The sequence below is a fragment of the Cottoperca gobio genome, chromosome 1, assembly GCF_900634415.1.
Source record: "Cottoperca gobio chromosome 1, fCotGob3.1, whole genome shotgun sequence".
NCBI lineage: Eukaryota > Metazoa > Chordata > Actinopteri > Perciformes > Bovichtidae > Cottoperca > Cottoperca gobio.
In genome coordinates, this window is record NC_041355.1 from 17,556,259 (window position 1) to 17,569,359 (window position 13,101).

Below are 13,101 nucleotides of genomic sequence, written 5' to 3' on the forward strand. Positions count from 1 at the left end.
TAAATACTAGAAAACATGCTATATCTTGATATACATCGTTATCGAGATCTGAAATGAACTATATTAAGATTTTATCACCCAGCCCTAATTATGACCCCCATAATTGTTTTTTATTTGATAAGAAACCCATTAGAAAAGGTAATATAATTGATGAATTATATAAAGTATAGTGAGTCCTATTATATACAAAGACTTATACAATGTTACACCAGTTTTATTTATGAAAAAAATAAATCTTAAAACAAAATATCTCAATATGGAAGTGTATGCTCTTTACCAGCTCACTCAGGCGACTTGTCCCCTATAAGAAAGAGAGAGAGAGAAAAAACATTATTAATTCCATATAGTTCATTGTGTTGAAACATCAGCCCTGACATCTGACTCATACTCACAACTGATTGGTCCAACGGTGAGGGTATTCAGAGGATCAGAGTTAGAAACAGAGCGATAGGTCCTACGATTGCAATTCTACGTGGTGGGAGAGGGTGGAAGAAATACTATTAAAACCCAGTGTTCAAGCATCATTGATTATGGATTATTTGTGAAGTGAAATGTGTGACTTACTGGAACACAAGAGAGGCTCCTGTTTTCACACAGACTGAGGCTGCAATGAAGGTAAACGTCTCTGTATTCATTCTGGAACAGGAAGAACAGGGCAGAGAAACGAGCCCGGTGGGACAAGCCGCTCTCAACCACTGACACCTGCCGGCGGTCAGAGGGACACCTGGGAGAGAATACCATCAGGATCATTGCACATCACTACACATTCAACTTTCTCCCACAAACCATCTGCCGAGGCTCAAGAGGGATTCTTACTTGTTCTGGATGAGAAGGTAACGCGTGGAATCGTCAAGGTTTGCTGAGTGCGTGGCGTAGCAGTCCTCCAGAACAACTGTGAAGCTTGGATCTCTCTCCTCCACAGACACACCCACGTACAACGGCGAGCCCACCGGCAGTAGGACCTGGCCTGCTGGATACGCCACTGCGTAGTTGGAGTTGCGGAAGAGAGACATGGAGGCTCTTGCTTTGGTACCCGAGCCTGAAACGCCACTTGCCAGCCTGCCGAGAAAAATGTGCATTTTTCATTATCGGAAGTCTCTTCAGTTATTTCTTTATTTTGTTAATGTTGTTATTACCTTCTCCCTCTTTTGCTATTTCTTTTTAATTTAGTTATTAGCCTACTGTCTTCTTTTTTTATATATATGTATATATATAAATAAATAAAATAATTCACATGCTGCTACTTATCGGTGTCCTTTTTATGTTTTGTGAATCAATGGCATCAGTTGTTGCCTTTGTATGTTATGTGTATACACAAATTGGTGAATAAACTAAACAAATATATATACTGTATATATCTTGTTATTGTTATATTCTTTCCTATAGTCCATGCATATACGAGCAATAGGCAGCAACATAATGTGTAGCGTAAGGATTCTTCAGCTACATCCTTGCTGAGGTGCAGCTTCTGCTGTTCTGGTGCACCGTGCTGCGCTCTTTAAACCATAACCAGGGGACGCACTGTCAACTGGGATGGAGGGATCAACTTCACAGCACAGCATTGTGAATGCAGTACAGTTTATTTCTCTCTTAGTTTAATCCACCATACTATCTGTATTGACGTCCTGTATGTTCATGCTGCTGCCACTAGCCCTAAACCACTGGAGGACATTTACCACAGTACCACTGGGTTGTTCACGTCACAAGACTGTACTCACCACTGTAAAGCATGTGGAGAGGTTGGATGGATTCACTGACATCTATAAGGCATCAGCATAACTGTGTTTATATCTATAAGACCTTGCCATCGATGTTGCGGAGTTATTTAACTCCATTGCTTAAAGGACAATTCACCTCAAAATCAAAAATACATATTTTTCCCTCTTACCTGTAGAGCTATTTATCAATCTAGACTGTTTGTGTGAGTCGCAGAGTGTTGGAGATATCAACCGTAAAGATGTCTGCCGGCCATGACCCGGTTACTCAAGATAATCCACATCTAGCTCCATTATATTATGGAGAAGGCAGACATTTCATATGTCCAACACTCGGCAACTCACACCAAAACAATCTAGATTGATAAAGAGCACTGCAGGTGAGAGGGGAAAATATGTATTTTTGATTTGGGGGTGAACTGTCCCTCTAAAGGTCAAAGCTGATAACATTGACCATTTCTTTTATTTTACCTGCTGATATTTGCTTCATAAAATGTGTGATTTGTCTTTTAAGTAGTTTGTGTATGATGGTATATGATAAGCAGGGCTGTTAAATTTGGTGTTTTGGGCACAATTCTCTCTGAATGCTGGACAACATGGCACCTCATGGCAAGGAACTCTCTGAGCGGCTGAAAAAAAGGATTATTGCACTTCACAAAGATGGCCTTGGCTATAAGAAGATTGCCAACACCATGAAAATGAGTTGCAGCACAGTGGCTAAGATCATACAGCGGTTTTCCAGGACAGGTTCCACTCGGAACAGGCCTCGCCAGGGTCGACCAAAGAAGTTGAGTCCACGTGCTCAGCGTCATATCCAGAGGTTGGTTTCCAAAAATAGACGTGCGAGTGCTTCCAGCATTGCTGCAGAGGTTGCAGAAGTGGGATGTCAGCCTGTCAGTGCCCAGACCATACGCCGCACACTGCATCAAATCGGTTTGTATGGCGGTCGCCCCAGACAGAAGCCCCTTCTGAAACCGATGCATAAGAAAGCCCGCAAACAGTTTGCTGAAGACAATGAATCCAAGAACATGAGTTACTGGAACCATGTCCTGTGGTCTGATGAGACCAAAATAAACCTGTTTGGGTCAGATGGTGTCCGGCGTGTGTGGCGGCACCCTGGTGAGGAGTACCAAGACAAATGTGTTTTGCCTACAGTCAAGCATGGTGGTGGCAGCATCATGGTCTGGGGCTGCATGAGTGCTGCCGGCACTGGGGAGCTGCATTTCATTGAGGGACACATGAATTCCAATATATACTGTGACATCCTGCAGCAGAGCATGATCCCCTCTCTTCGGAAACTGGGCCGTAGGGCAGTTTTCCAACATGATAATGACCCTAAACACACCTCCAAGATGACAACGGCCTTGCTGAAGAAGCTGAAGGTTAAGGTGATGGACTGGCCAAGTATGTCTCCAGACCTAAACCCAATTGAGCACATGTGGGGCATCCTAAAGAGGAAGGTGGAGGAGTGCAAGGTGTCCAACATCCGTGCGCTCCGTGATGTCGTCGTGGAGGAGTGGAAGAAGATTCCAGAAGCAACCTGTGCAGCTCTGGTGAATTCCATGCCCAGGAGGGTTAAAGCAGTGCTAGATAACAATGGTGGTCACACAAAATATTGACACTTTGGGCACAATTTAGACATGTTCACTATGGGGTGTACTCACTTTTGTTGCCAGCTGTTTAGACATTAACAGCTGTGTACTGAGTAATTTTCAAAGGACAATAAATCTATACTGTTATTCAAGCAGCACACTGACTACTTTAAGTTATATCAAAGTTTCAGTAGGATAATGTAATCCCTGAAAGGATATAACAGAATATTTGCAAAAATCTAAAGGGTGTACTCACTTTTGAGATATACTGTACAACACTGTGACATACAGAAATGCATGCTCACTAAGAGATGAATAGTTAAAAGCAAAACTTTGATAAAAGCAATTTTCACCAGGATTGTCTTAATTGTTTGAGATGTGATGCCATCAGAATAATTTGAAAGAAATTCTATGATCACATAACAATTATACACGTAGAAGCTTCACTATTTTACAACTGGTCACATTCAATAAAAGGCTACTTACTCCAGGACTGGTCTGATAGCCACATTCAGGCTGGCGTCTGTGTCCAGGGGATACACGCAGGAGAAGGGAAGACTCACAGGACGGGAGAAGGATGCGTTGTTTAATGGGTAGAAGAATATAATATTGGAGTAGATAGCATGTGTGCCGTTGGTCTGAAACACAGAGGATGATTACATTTGAATCAGTTCAATGGTTATGTCATCTTGAGAGGGTGTGCTATTAATAGCAGGTTGAAAATGAAAAAGAAAAAAATCTGAAAGTCTTTACCCTCAATGTGTTTCCACAGGCACCTGCCGTGGCCTCCACTTCATACCAGATGACGTCATCCTGCACTCTGACCCAGGAGCAGTTGAGGGCTACCAGGTTGCCAGAGAAAGCGTTCAAACCAGATGGTGTAAATAAATGCAAACCAAGCCCCACTTGGAGTTTATCACGGCCACAAATAAGCTGAAAAGGCAGGGCTGGAGGGCGCTGAACTAAAGAAAAAGATATAAGGTCACCAAATAAAAATGTGGGAGAAAGAAGATAAGATGGTAAAGACTGACCAAGATGAGAACCTCCATTAACCTTCACCTCAGTCATATATTTTCTGTGTGTTATTTTAAAACCCTTAAAGACATAAAAGGAAACCATACTAAAATCCTCTCAGCTATATGTCACACAAACAGCTTGTCTGTATTGTATTCACCTTCACAATTAACACCTGCATCCTCATTGTGACCACAGTTGTGAGATCCAAACCCTCTGTGTCTGCACTCGCTGAGCTTTGATTCGTTGCCTGTGCACATGACATCATCCAACCAGATGGGTCCACTGCCCTGTCCAAAGTGTGCAGATTGTGGTGCTGACAGAACGCTGCCACAGCCCAGCTGTCTACACACCACGCTGGCATCCCTCAAGTCCCAGGAATCATCACACACCGTCCCCCACTGTCCATCATGGTAGACCTCCACTCTGCCAGAGCAGCGGTTGCTAGAGTTGACCAGCCTCACTTGTTGAGCAGCTAACAGAAAGAAATGCAACATAATATTGTTGATATGAGACACAAATGAAAGATGGACTTCATGCAGATGACATCTTTGAAAAAGTACAAACTACAGTTTTCTGTTTAACCTCAACAAAAGCTGTTTAAGGCTACAGAGCGTGCAGATTATGAAGCACATATTTCCTGTTTCTGTAAGAAGTGGAGACTAAAATCCTCTCAGCTAAATGTCACACAAACAGCTTGTCTGTATTGTATTCACCTTCACAGACGACACCTGCATCCTCATTGTGACCACAGTTGTGAGATCCAAACCCTGTGTGTCTGCACTCGCTGAGCTTTGATTCGTTGCCTGTGCACATGACATCATCCAACCAGATGGGGCCACTGCCCTGTCCAAAGTGTGCAGATTGTGGTGCTGACAGAACGCTGCCACAGCCCAGCTGTCTACACACCACGGTGCCGTCGAGCAGGCCCCAGGAATCATCACACACCGTACCCCACTGTCCACGGTGGAAGATCTCTACTCTACCAGAGCAGGAGCTGTTTCCTCCATTCGGCCAGACGGACCTGCCCCTCGTCTGCTGTGCTGGTGCTGCTAGTTGGTCCCTGAGAGGTGCTGAAGTGCGGAGGTGTTACATCAGGCGGAGGGGGTGAAACTGTGCTGTTGAGTCCTGGTTGAACTGAAAGAAGAGACTCTGTGATCTCACAAGACAACTACAGCCTGCAGTGCCGTCAGCATCAATGAGGCAAAGCCCCATTTGATTTATTATAGATATAATTGGTTATGTTACCATTGGGCTCAAAACTCTTTTTTTGTTCTTAGCACAACCTTATCTTTAACTTTATATTTGACTTATTGTACTACAAAACTATTTATTTTGTGTGTGGTGAAATTTAAAACTTATTTATGACGCCCATGTCTACAATGCATTATAATCAGCTGATAGCACGTAGTAATTATCGTTATAAGTATTCATAAATATTCATAATGCTTTAGAACAATGTTCATAATACATTATAAAGCATTTTATAATGATATAAAAGAAAGTATCCTAATTCTTCATAATTGTTTCTCTCTGACATTTGAGATGTAATGATGTTTTTCACTTTAGCCTGCTGAAAGCAAACAATGAGCACATATAGTGACTTATAAGCAGCTTGTAATTTAATATATCTGCCTATAACTAAGGAGTTTCATTACTTCACTTAAAGCATCTAATTACCACTTAGAATAACTTATAATCATGTTTTAATGCATTACAAAAATATTACAATATACTACAACTATAGAAATTATAATACTCCATGATCTTTGCAAAAGATGTCAGTGAAGTATTATGATACTTGACCTTATAAGTCATTAGAAAATGCTTTATAATGCATTAGGATTATTGTTATAAAGCATTATAAATAGTTAAGACTGCTCTTAACTATAATTACACAGTCCTACAGGCAGATTATGACCCATTATAAGCATGTTTCAAATAAATTATAGACATGGGCACCAGAGAAAGTGTTACTGGAAGTTCTTCTGCTTAAATGTGAGCAATAAGAAACGGAGTGTACCTAAAAGATGTGTGAACATTTACCTTCACAACTAACACCGGCATCCTCATTGTGACCACAGTTGTGGACCCCAAACCCTAGATGTCTGCAGTCCATTATCGATGTTTCGGTTCCAGAACAACTGACATCATCCAACCAGATGAGTCCACTGCCCTGTCCAAAGTGTGCAGATTGTGGTGCTGACAGAACGCTGCCACAGCCCAGCTGTCTACACACCACGCTGGCATCCCTCAAGTCCCAGGAATCATCACACACCGTCCCCCACAGTCCATTATGGTAGACCTCCACTCTGCCAGAGCAGCGGTTGCTAGAGTTGACCAGCCTCACTTGTGGAGCAGCTAACAGAAAGAAATGCAACATAATATTGTTGATATGAGACACAAATGAAAGATGGACTTCATGCAGATGACATCTTTGAAAAAGTACAAACTACAGTTTTCTGTTTAACCTCAACAAAAGCTGTTTAAGGCTACAGAGCGTGCAGATTATGAAGCACATATTTCCTGTTTCTGTAAGAAGTGGAGACTAAAATCCTCTCAGCTAAATGTCACACAAACAGCTTGTCTGTATTGTATTCACCTTCACAGACGACACCTGCATCCTCATTGTGACCACAGTTGTGAGATCCAAACCCTGTGTGTCTGCACTCGCTGAGCTTTGATTCGTTGCCTGTGCACATGACATCATCCAACCAGATGGGTCCACTGCCCTGTCCAAAGTGTGCAGATTGTGGTGCTGACAGAACGCTGCCACAGCCCAGCTGTCTACACACCACGCTGCCGTCGAGCAGGCCCCAGGCATCGTCACACACCGTCCCCCACTGTCCACGGTGGAAGATCTCTACTCTACCAGAGCAGGAGCTGTTTCCTCCATCGGCCAGACGGACCTGCCCCTCGTCTGCTGTGCTGTTGCCTGCTGCTGTTGTGGCGGTGATGTTAGTTGGTCCCTGAGAGGTGCTGAAGTGCGGAGGTGTTGCATCAGGTGGAGGGGGTGAAACTGTGCTGTTGCCTGCTGCTGTTGTGGCGGTGATGTTAGTTGGTCCCTGAGAGGTGCTGAAGTACGGAGCTGTTGTATCAGGTGCATTGGTGACGTTCTGAGATGTCAGACCAGGTTCTGTTGGTAAAACTGTAGGGGCTGTTCCGTTCATCTCTGAAAGTGAGACAATTCATTAATTGTACATTCAATTTAAGAGCAAGAGGACAATAGTGTCTTGACTAGTTTAAAACACTATAAGGAGACAAATGCACATTTTCAGGTTAATTTTTGTATTTTGCATTTCTACTAGGACATGTTTACATGCTTTAATGTTCATACAACACTCAAATTGTCTGTCTGAATATACCTGTATTCACCCTCTGTTTTAGAGCCTGTCTCTTTAAGCCCCCCTTGTGAAAAAGCCCAGTCTTCTCTGATTGGTTTGCGAGAAAATTATGGTACACCTTTGAAAAAGTAGTTCTCAAGCCTTAGGTGGAGATACCCGGATGGGGTTGGTGTATTCTATTGAGCCTGCATGTGATATAGGAAGCCGAGCCAAACCTGAATGTCTTGTAGAATTTGTTGTTTTCTGACCGAGGCAGCCCACAAAAAACTGACTGGGTTGTCTTATGTCTTATTGGGGATTGGGAAGGACTCCAGATACCCAAATGTTTTCACAAGCAGTGAGTTTTTCATGATTCGTCTCCTTTAAATGGACGGATTAGATGAGGAAATAACTTTTTATTTTTTACAGTGTAAAGATGTTTTAAATGGATCAATACTGCACAGTATGCAAGCTGGCATGTGGACGGCCTCACAAGTTTGTAGACGTTTCCAGAGTAGAGCTTGACCTGGATGCTGAAGGCATTGCACACTCTGCGATTTACAATTACATCTGAGTGTGTGAGATGAGGTTGTGTGATCCACATAGTGGCATGGGTTCCACACTTGTTTTCACCTACACACCTCTCTAGAATATGAGCACTGTTTTGGCCCAGAAGCAGGCGATACCTGTTTTGCCAGTTAATATCTTGGTCACAGTGTATGATCTCAGTCGATGTGTAATTGATTGAACGCCAGTCATCATTCAGTATGGTGTGGGGTGCTCACAGGGATCAGCACAGCGAGTCCCATTATTACTGATGCAGTCCATGCCTAAAGGACAAGCAACGTATCCACAGTAGAACTGGATAGATGGGGAAGAGGGGCCCGCTCTGGTCCGGGAGGAAGGCTTTAAGCATTTGAAGGAGCCCGGGGTGTTTTGTCAAACCTGAGGTGGGGTGCAGGGTGAGTCTGGGAGGGAGCACTCGTCAGTGTCCACACAGCCCCTGTCTGGTGACCAGTGATAACCTTGGCTACAGCAAGAGTCACTGCAGAGTTTTGTATCGTTACAGGCGAGCCCATCGCCTACAAAGGCATCTTGACAGTAACAAGAGAACGCCTGGCTGGCGTAAGAGCCGCCTCTTTCTCGTGACTCCAGGCAGGTGGCTATATCATGACAGGACTCACAGCTGGAGACAAGTGTCTCTGAGATACACCCCTAGTCCCTAGTTTGATACATGCATGATAAAGCTATTACATGCAATTGACTTACAAAAAAGATTATTTGTGTTGAGGTATTCAATGAGACAGTGATAGCTGTAGAATTACATCAGAGGAGTGTGATTGCCATCTTTTACGTCACATTTATATATCTGCCAGTTTATTATATATTTATGTTATATTCATATATTAACAAGGTCATAATACATTTCACAGCTAAATGTGTGGTTTTATGTGGTCTCTTAAAACTGCACCACTCTCATGGTGGATTATTGCTAGAAAGACACCTTGAGTGGCAAAGTTCAAACTCACAGAAATGTATTTTAAATTCTAGTCAGAACCAGGTAAGATTTCAAATTAATATCTAAAGATTATGTAATAATTAGGGCTGTCAAACGATTACATTTTTATTATCTAATTAATGACATGCTTTGTGATTAATTAATATAAATGAATAGCTAGCTGCTAAGTGCTTTGCGTTGAGGTGATATTTCAGGCTTGAAGTTCTTTGACAGCCCTAATAATAATAATAATAATAATAATAATAATAATAATAATAATAATAATAATAATAATAATAATAATAATAATAGTAATAATAATAATAATAATAATAATAATAGTAATAATAATAATAATAATAATAATAATAATAATGTGATCATGATATTATAGGAAAGTAAGTGTGAAATGATATGCAAGACATCTAGAGTTTTTCATTTGATGTAAGGATGCAGTCAGTCATCTTAACATTTAATATTAAAGTAAGAATGATTTTGCTTCAATTGATCACTAGGATAGGAATATGAGACATTGAATAAAATGTCGAATAAAATGTTTAATCCTAAATCTTTTTAGGGATACATTTTAGGGTACAATTTCCTCTGTTTACAATTTAATTATTTTAAATTTACGCCTTTCAAATGAAGCTCACAAATATGTGACACAAAAGGAGCACAACATCCACAAAGAAAATCTATATAAATTAAAGGTTGTTGGCGTTCTTTTTCAAAGGGAAAGTACAATTACACAGTAAATATGTGTCCTAACCCAAGATGCAAAGATATCAGATGGTTTACCTGAAGTGATTCCTGTGAAAACCTGCAAGATTAGGAGCAATAATGATCCCACAGGCACTCCCATTATGGACCACATTCAACTTGCTGAAAAAGACAAAAGAGATGACTTAAAAACACATTTTTAAAGGATGCTGCCGTGCATTACAAGTCACTACTCTGTCAGTACGTGCACTTACCTCAGAGAGACTGTGTGGGAATTCAGGAATTGGTGAAGAAGTAAAGATGGTAATTCTCCCAGAGTGAGAATTTATAGATCTGTTCAAGTGTTCGAAGGACAAATTAAGAAATCATTGGTGAAACACGTGAATGGGTCAGTGCTTCATATGACACCAAAATAGTTACTTATTAATCAAAATAACAGAATTAAACAGTCCAAACAGTACTTGCACACAAACCAAGTCCTGAGTCAATAGAGTATATGGTCCCACAATCAATCTCAGGTCAGTTTTGAAACACAATGGAGACAGATTGGCCTTCCTAAATTTGCACAGTCCAATGTTACCGATTGGCCCATTTATACCCACCTTTTGTCAACAGCAGTAAGAGAGCACAGGTTTTTTCTGTAAAAAAGTATTTTGTTCAAATAATCTTCACTCAAGGTCCATTTACTGGCTTTTTTTCAGAGCTTTGAACCACATCTCACAGTTTTCATACACAGTCTTATTCAGTTTGAATGAGCAAATGCCACTAGCATCCATTCTGGAAATTGTAAATGGACCATGAATTAAGATTATTTTGTCAAATAACAAATGTGTGTGTGTGTGTGTGTGTGTGTGTGTGTGTGTGTGTGTGTGTGTGTGTGTGTGTGTGTGTGTGTGTGTGTGTGTGTGTGTGTGTGTGTGTGTGTGTCATTTCCATCCACGTAGAGACTTCTTTGTTAGAAACACTAGTTTAGCAGGTGTTGCCACCTCTGTATGTGTTTTGCACCACTTGTTATTAGATCAGTTAGTAAAGGCTTTTGTTGCGAGGACAGTAGCAGCCAGGCCTTGTTTTGTTATATATTTCTTTTGTTTTACTCAACCATTTGGTCCCTTCCTCACCCCTACTTTTGAGAGTTAATTGGAACCAGTTTATTTGTGCAATAAACAATTATACACATTCACTCCTTCTCTGACTCGCTCAATCATTGGTTGTTGTGTTATTGTCCCCGTCTTCCCCTGGCTACACCTTGGGGACGTAACACAAATGGGGGCTCGTCCTGGATCTGAACCCGGGACCAGGCAGTCAAAGGAAAAAGTACGAACATACAGTTATAAATATGTTACAAATGATGTCAACCATTTGAAGATTCCTTTTGATGTCAGGTGACATTTGAGTCACATGCAACAGGCCCTACCTTCTCTCATACAAGACAGACAGACTTTATTGTTTTTAAGCCTCTTGTTGTTGTTTTGGTCCTTTTTGTAGTACATTTTGTACATTTTGTGTCTCTTTGTAGCTGCTTTGGTCTTTTTGTAGTTCTGTGACTGTTTTGTTTCTTTTTGTAATTTGATGTATATTTGTAGTAATGTTGACTCTTCCTGGTTGGTGGTCTCTTTGAGTGACATTTAGTAGGTGAAGGCCAGGGTGGCCCCTGACACTTTGGGACCCTGGTTCAGTTTTCCATCCACGACTGCACATGTCATCTAAACAATTATTAAAGTCATGTTGGACCCCATCTTATGTGTCTGCATTATGTATTTAACTATCTTGTTTTCAAAGTTGACTTTTTTTTAATCAAGCCAGAGTGGATGACCCTTCTCAAATTGATTTGTGTTTTCTTTTAGTAAATGATTGTGTCACTTTTTATCATATTTGTTACTGGAATCATTGTGGCTCTTCTTGTACATGTTTGTCTGTCTAATTTCTAAATCCACTTCCTCATAGGTGTTCTAGGTAAATAGTTGACCATGTGCTTTGTTCTACAAAAGTGGTGATAATATTTGACAACATTCATTGCCCATAAGTACCTGTGTGCTCTACATATTACTGAAAGTATGCTACACAGTCCTTGAAGCGTTGGGCATCATTCGAAAAAGAAAGCCTTACTCAAATACAACTTTCAGTCACACAGGCAGAAACTTTGCTGAGAAAGCATATTAGGTTTGTGTCCTTCTCAGGAATGTATTGAGTGCATTCGCTCAAACACTTTCATGGATAAGATGTCAAATACTTCAAATCAAAAGTAAAGAACAGAACACATTGTGACAGAGTGACATTGGACTCAATGAGTATTTTGTTATAAATAGATGTTTTTTATGACTTTTCCAATGATGCCATTTTTTTAAATTGAACCCATTTGAGTTACTTGACAAAGAAAAAAAAACATCTAATCTTAACATTCCTTTACTAGCTTTGCTCAGTCATCACACGATATAAGTATTTAACTTCAGTCACTGAAGATCATAACTCCCATCTGTGTCCAAGTTGGTCTGTGATGTGACTGTCCTCCGCTTTGTCTGTCTGTCCACTGACTCAAAAACTCAGCTACTCTGCTTCATCGGGACTTTGTGGGTGTGATTTAATCAGACGTGATTGACAGTTCTGACAACATAAGCAAACAAGACTTAACACCATTTGTGAGAAATGTCATTTATTTTGAAAGTACTTTCTCACAAGCCAAAGTATTGGACTAAAAATACATTTTGACCCAGTAATGGTTCCAGAAGAAAAGTCAGGGGATCATGAAAGTGATTACAACTGACTTGTTATGGCAATCTACAAGAATTAAAACCAAACCTCATGGCACAAGAGGATCATTCAAGGTATCATGTTAGGTTCAAACATCATCTTGTCGCCATAAATATCTGTACCAAATGTTGTACCAAACCATCCAGTAGATGTTGAGAGTTTTCACAGAAGTCAGAGGAATTCATTGATCCTGATTAAGGTTTTCAGGGTATTTCAGGTGTTTGAGTCTTTGTGACTTGAAGAATCTGACGAGATGCTCTGACAGCTCAGCCACTGGGAGGCTTCTGGTGGCATCCCTCCTGGTCTTCAGTCAAAGTTGGATGCTCATCATCTACTCCTTGTTGGACCTGCTGCAGCTCCCTCTCTCTTTACTCCTCCTTACTGACGATGTTCTATGTTTGTAAGTTAATGTGTGGGTTGATGGTGTTGGATAAAACTGTCGATACTTAGTTGGAGAAAGTGTTGTATATGTATCAGGACCAGATGTCGGG

The 13,101-nt window shown here is 41.0% G+C and overlaps 1 protein-coding gene across 1 annotated transcript; it reads right to left on the bottom strand.

The window, feature by feature from the left end:
- Positions 1 to 250: 250 nt before the first annotated feature.
- Positions 251 to 8,472, bottom strand: LOC115007607 (deleted in malignant brain tumors 1 protein-like). The gene is given in 10 exon segments (XM_029430552.1): positions 251 to 301; positions 393 to 468; positions 565 to 724; positions 817 to 1,059; positions 3,794 to 3,945; positions 4,061 to 4,269; positions 4,482 to 4,796; positions 6,924 to 7,437; positions 8,138 to 8,422; positions 8,425 to 8,472. Coding segments are annotated over 10 exon segments (2,022 nt in total). The 3' UTR covers positions 251 to 281.
- Positions 8,473 to 13,101: the final 4,629 nt, after the last annotated feature.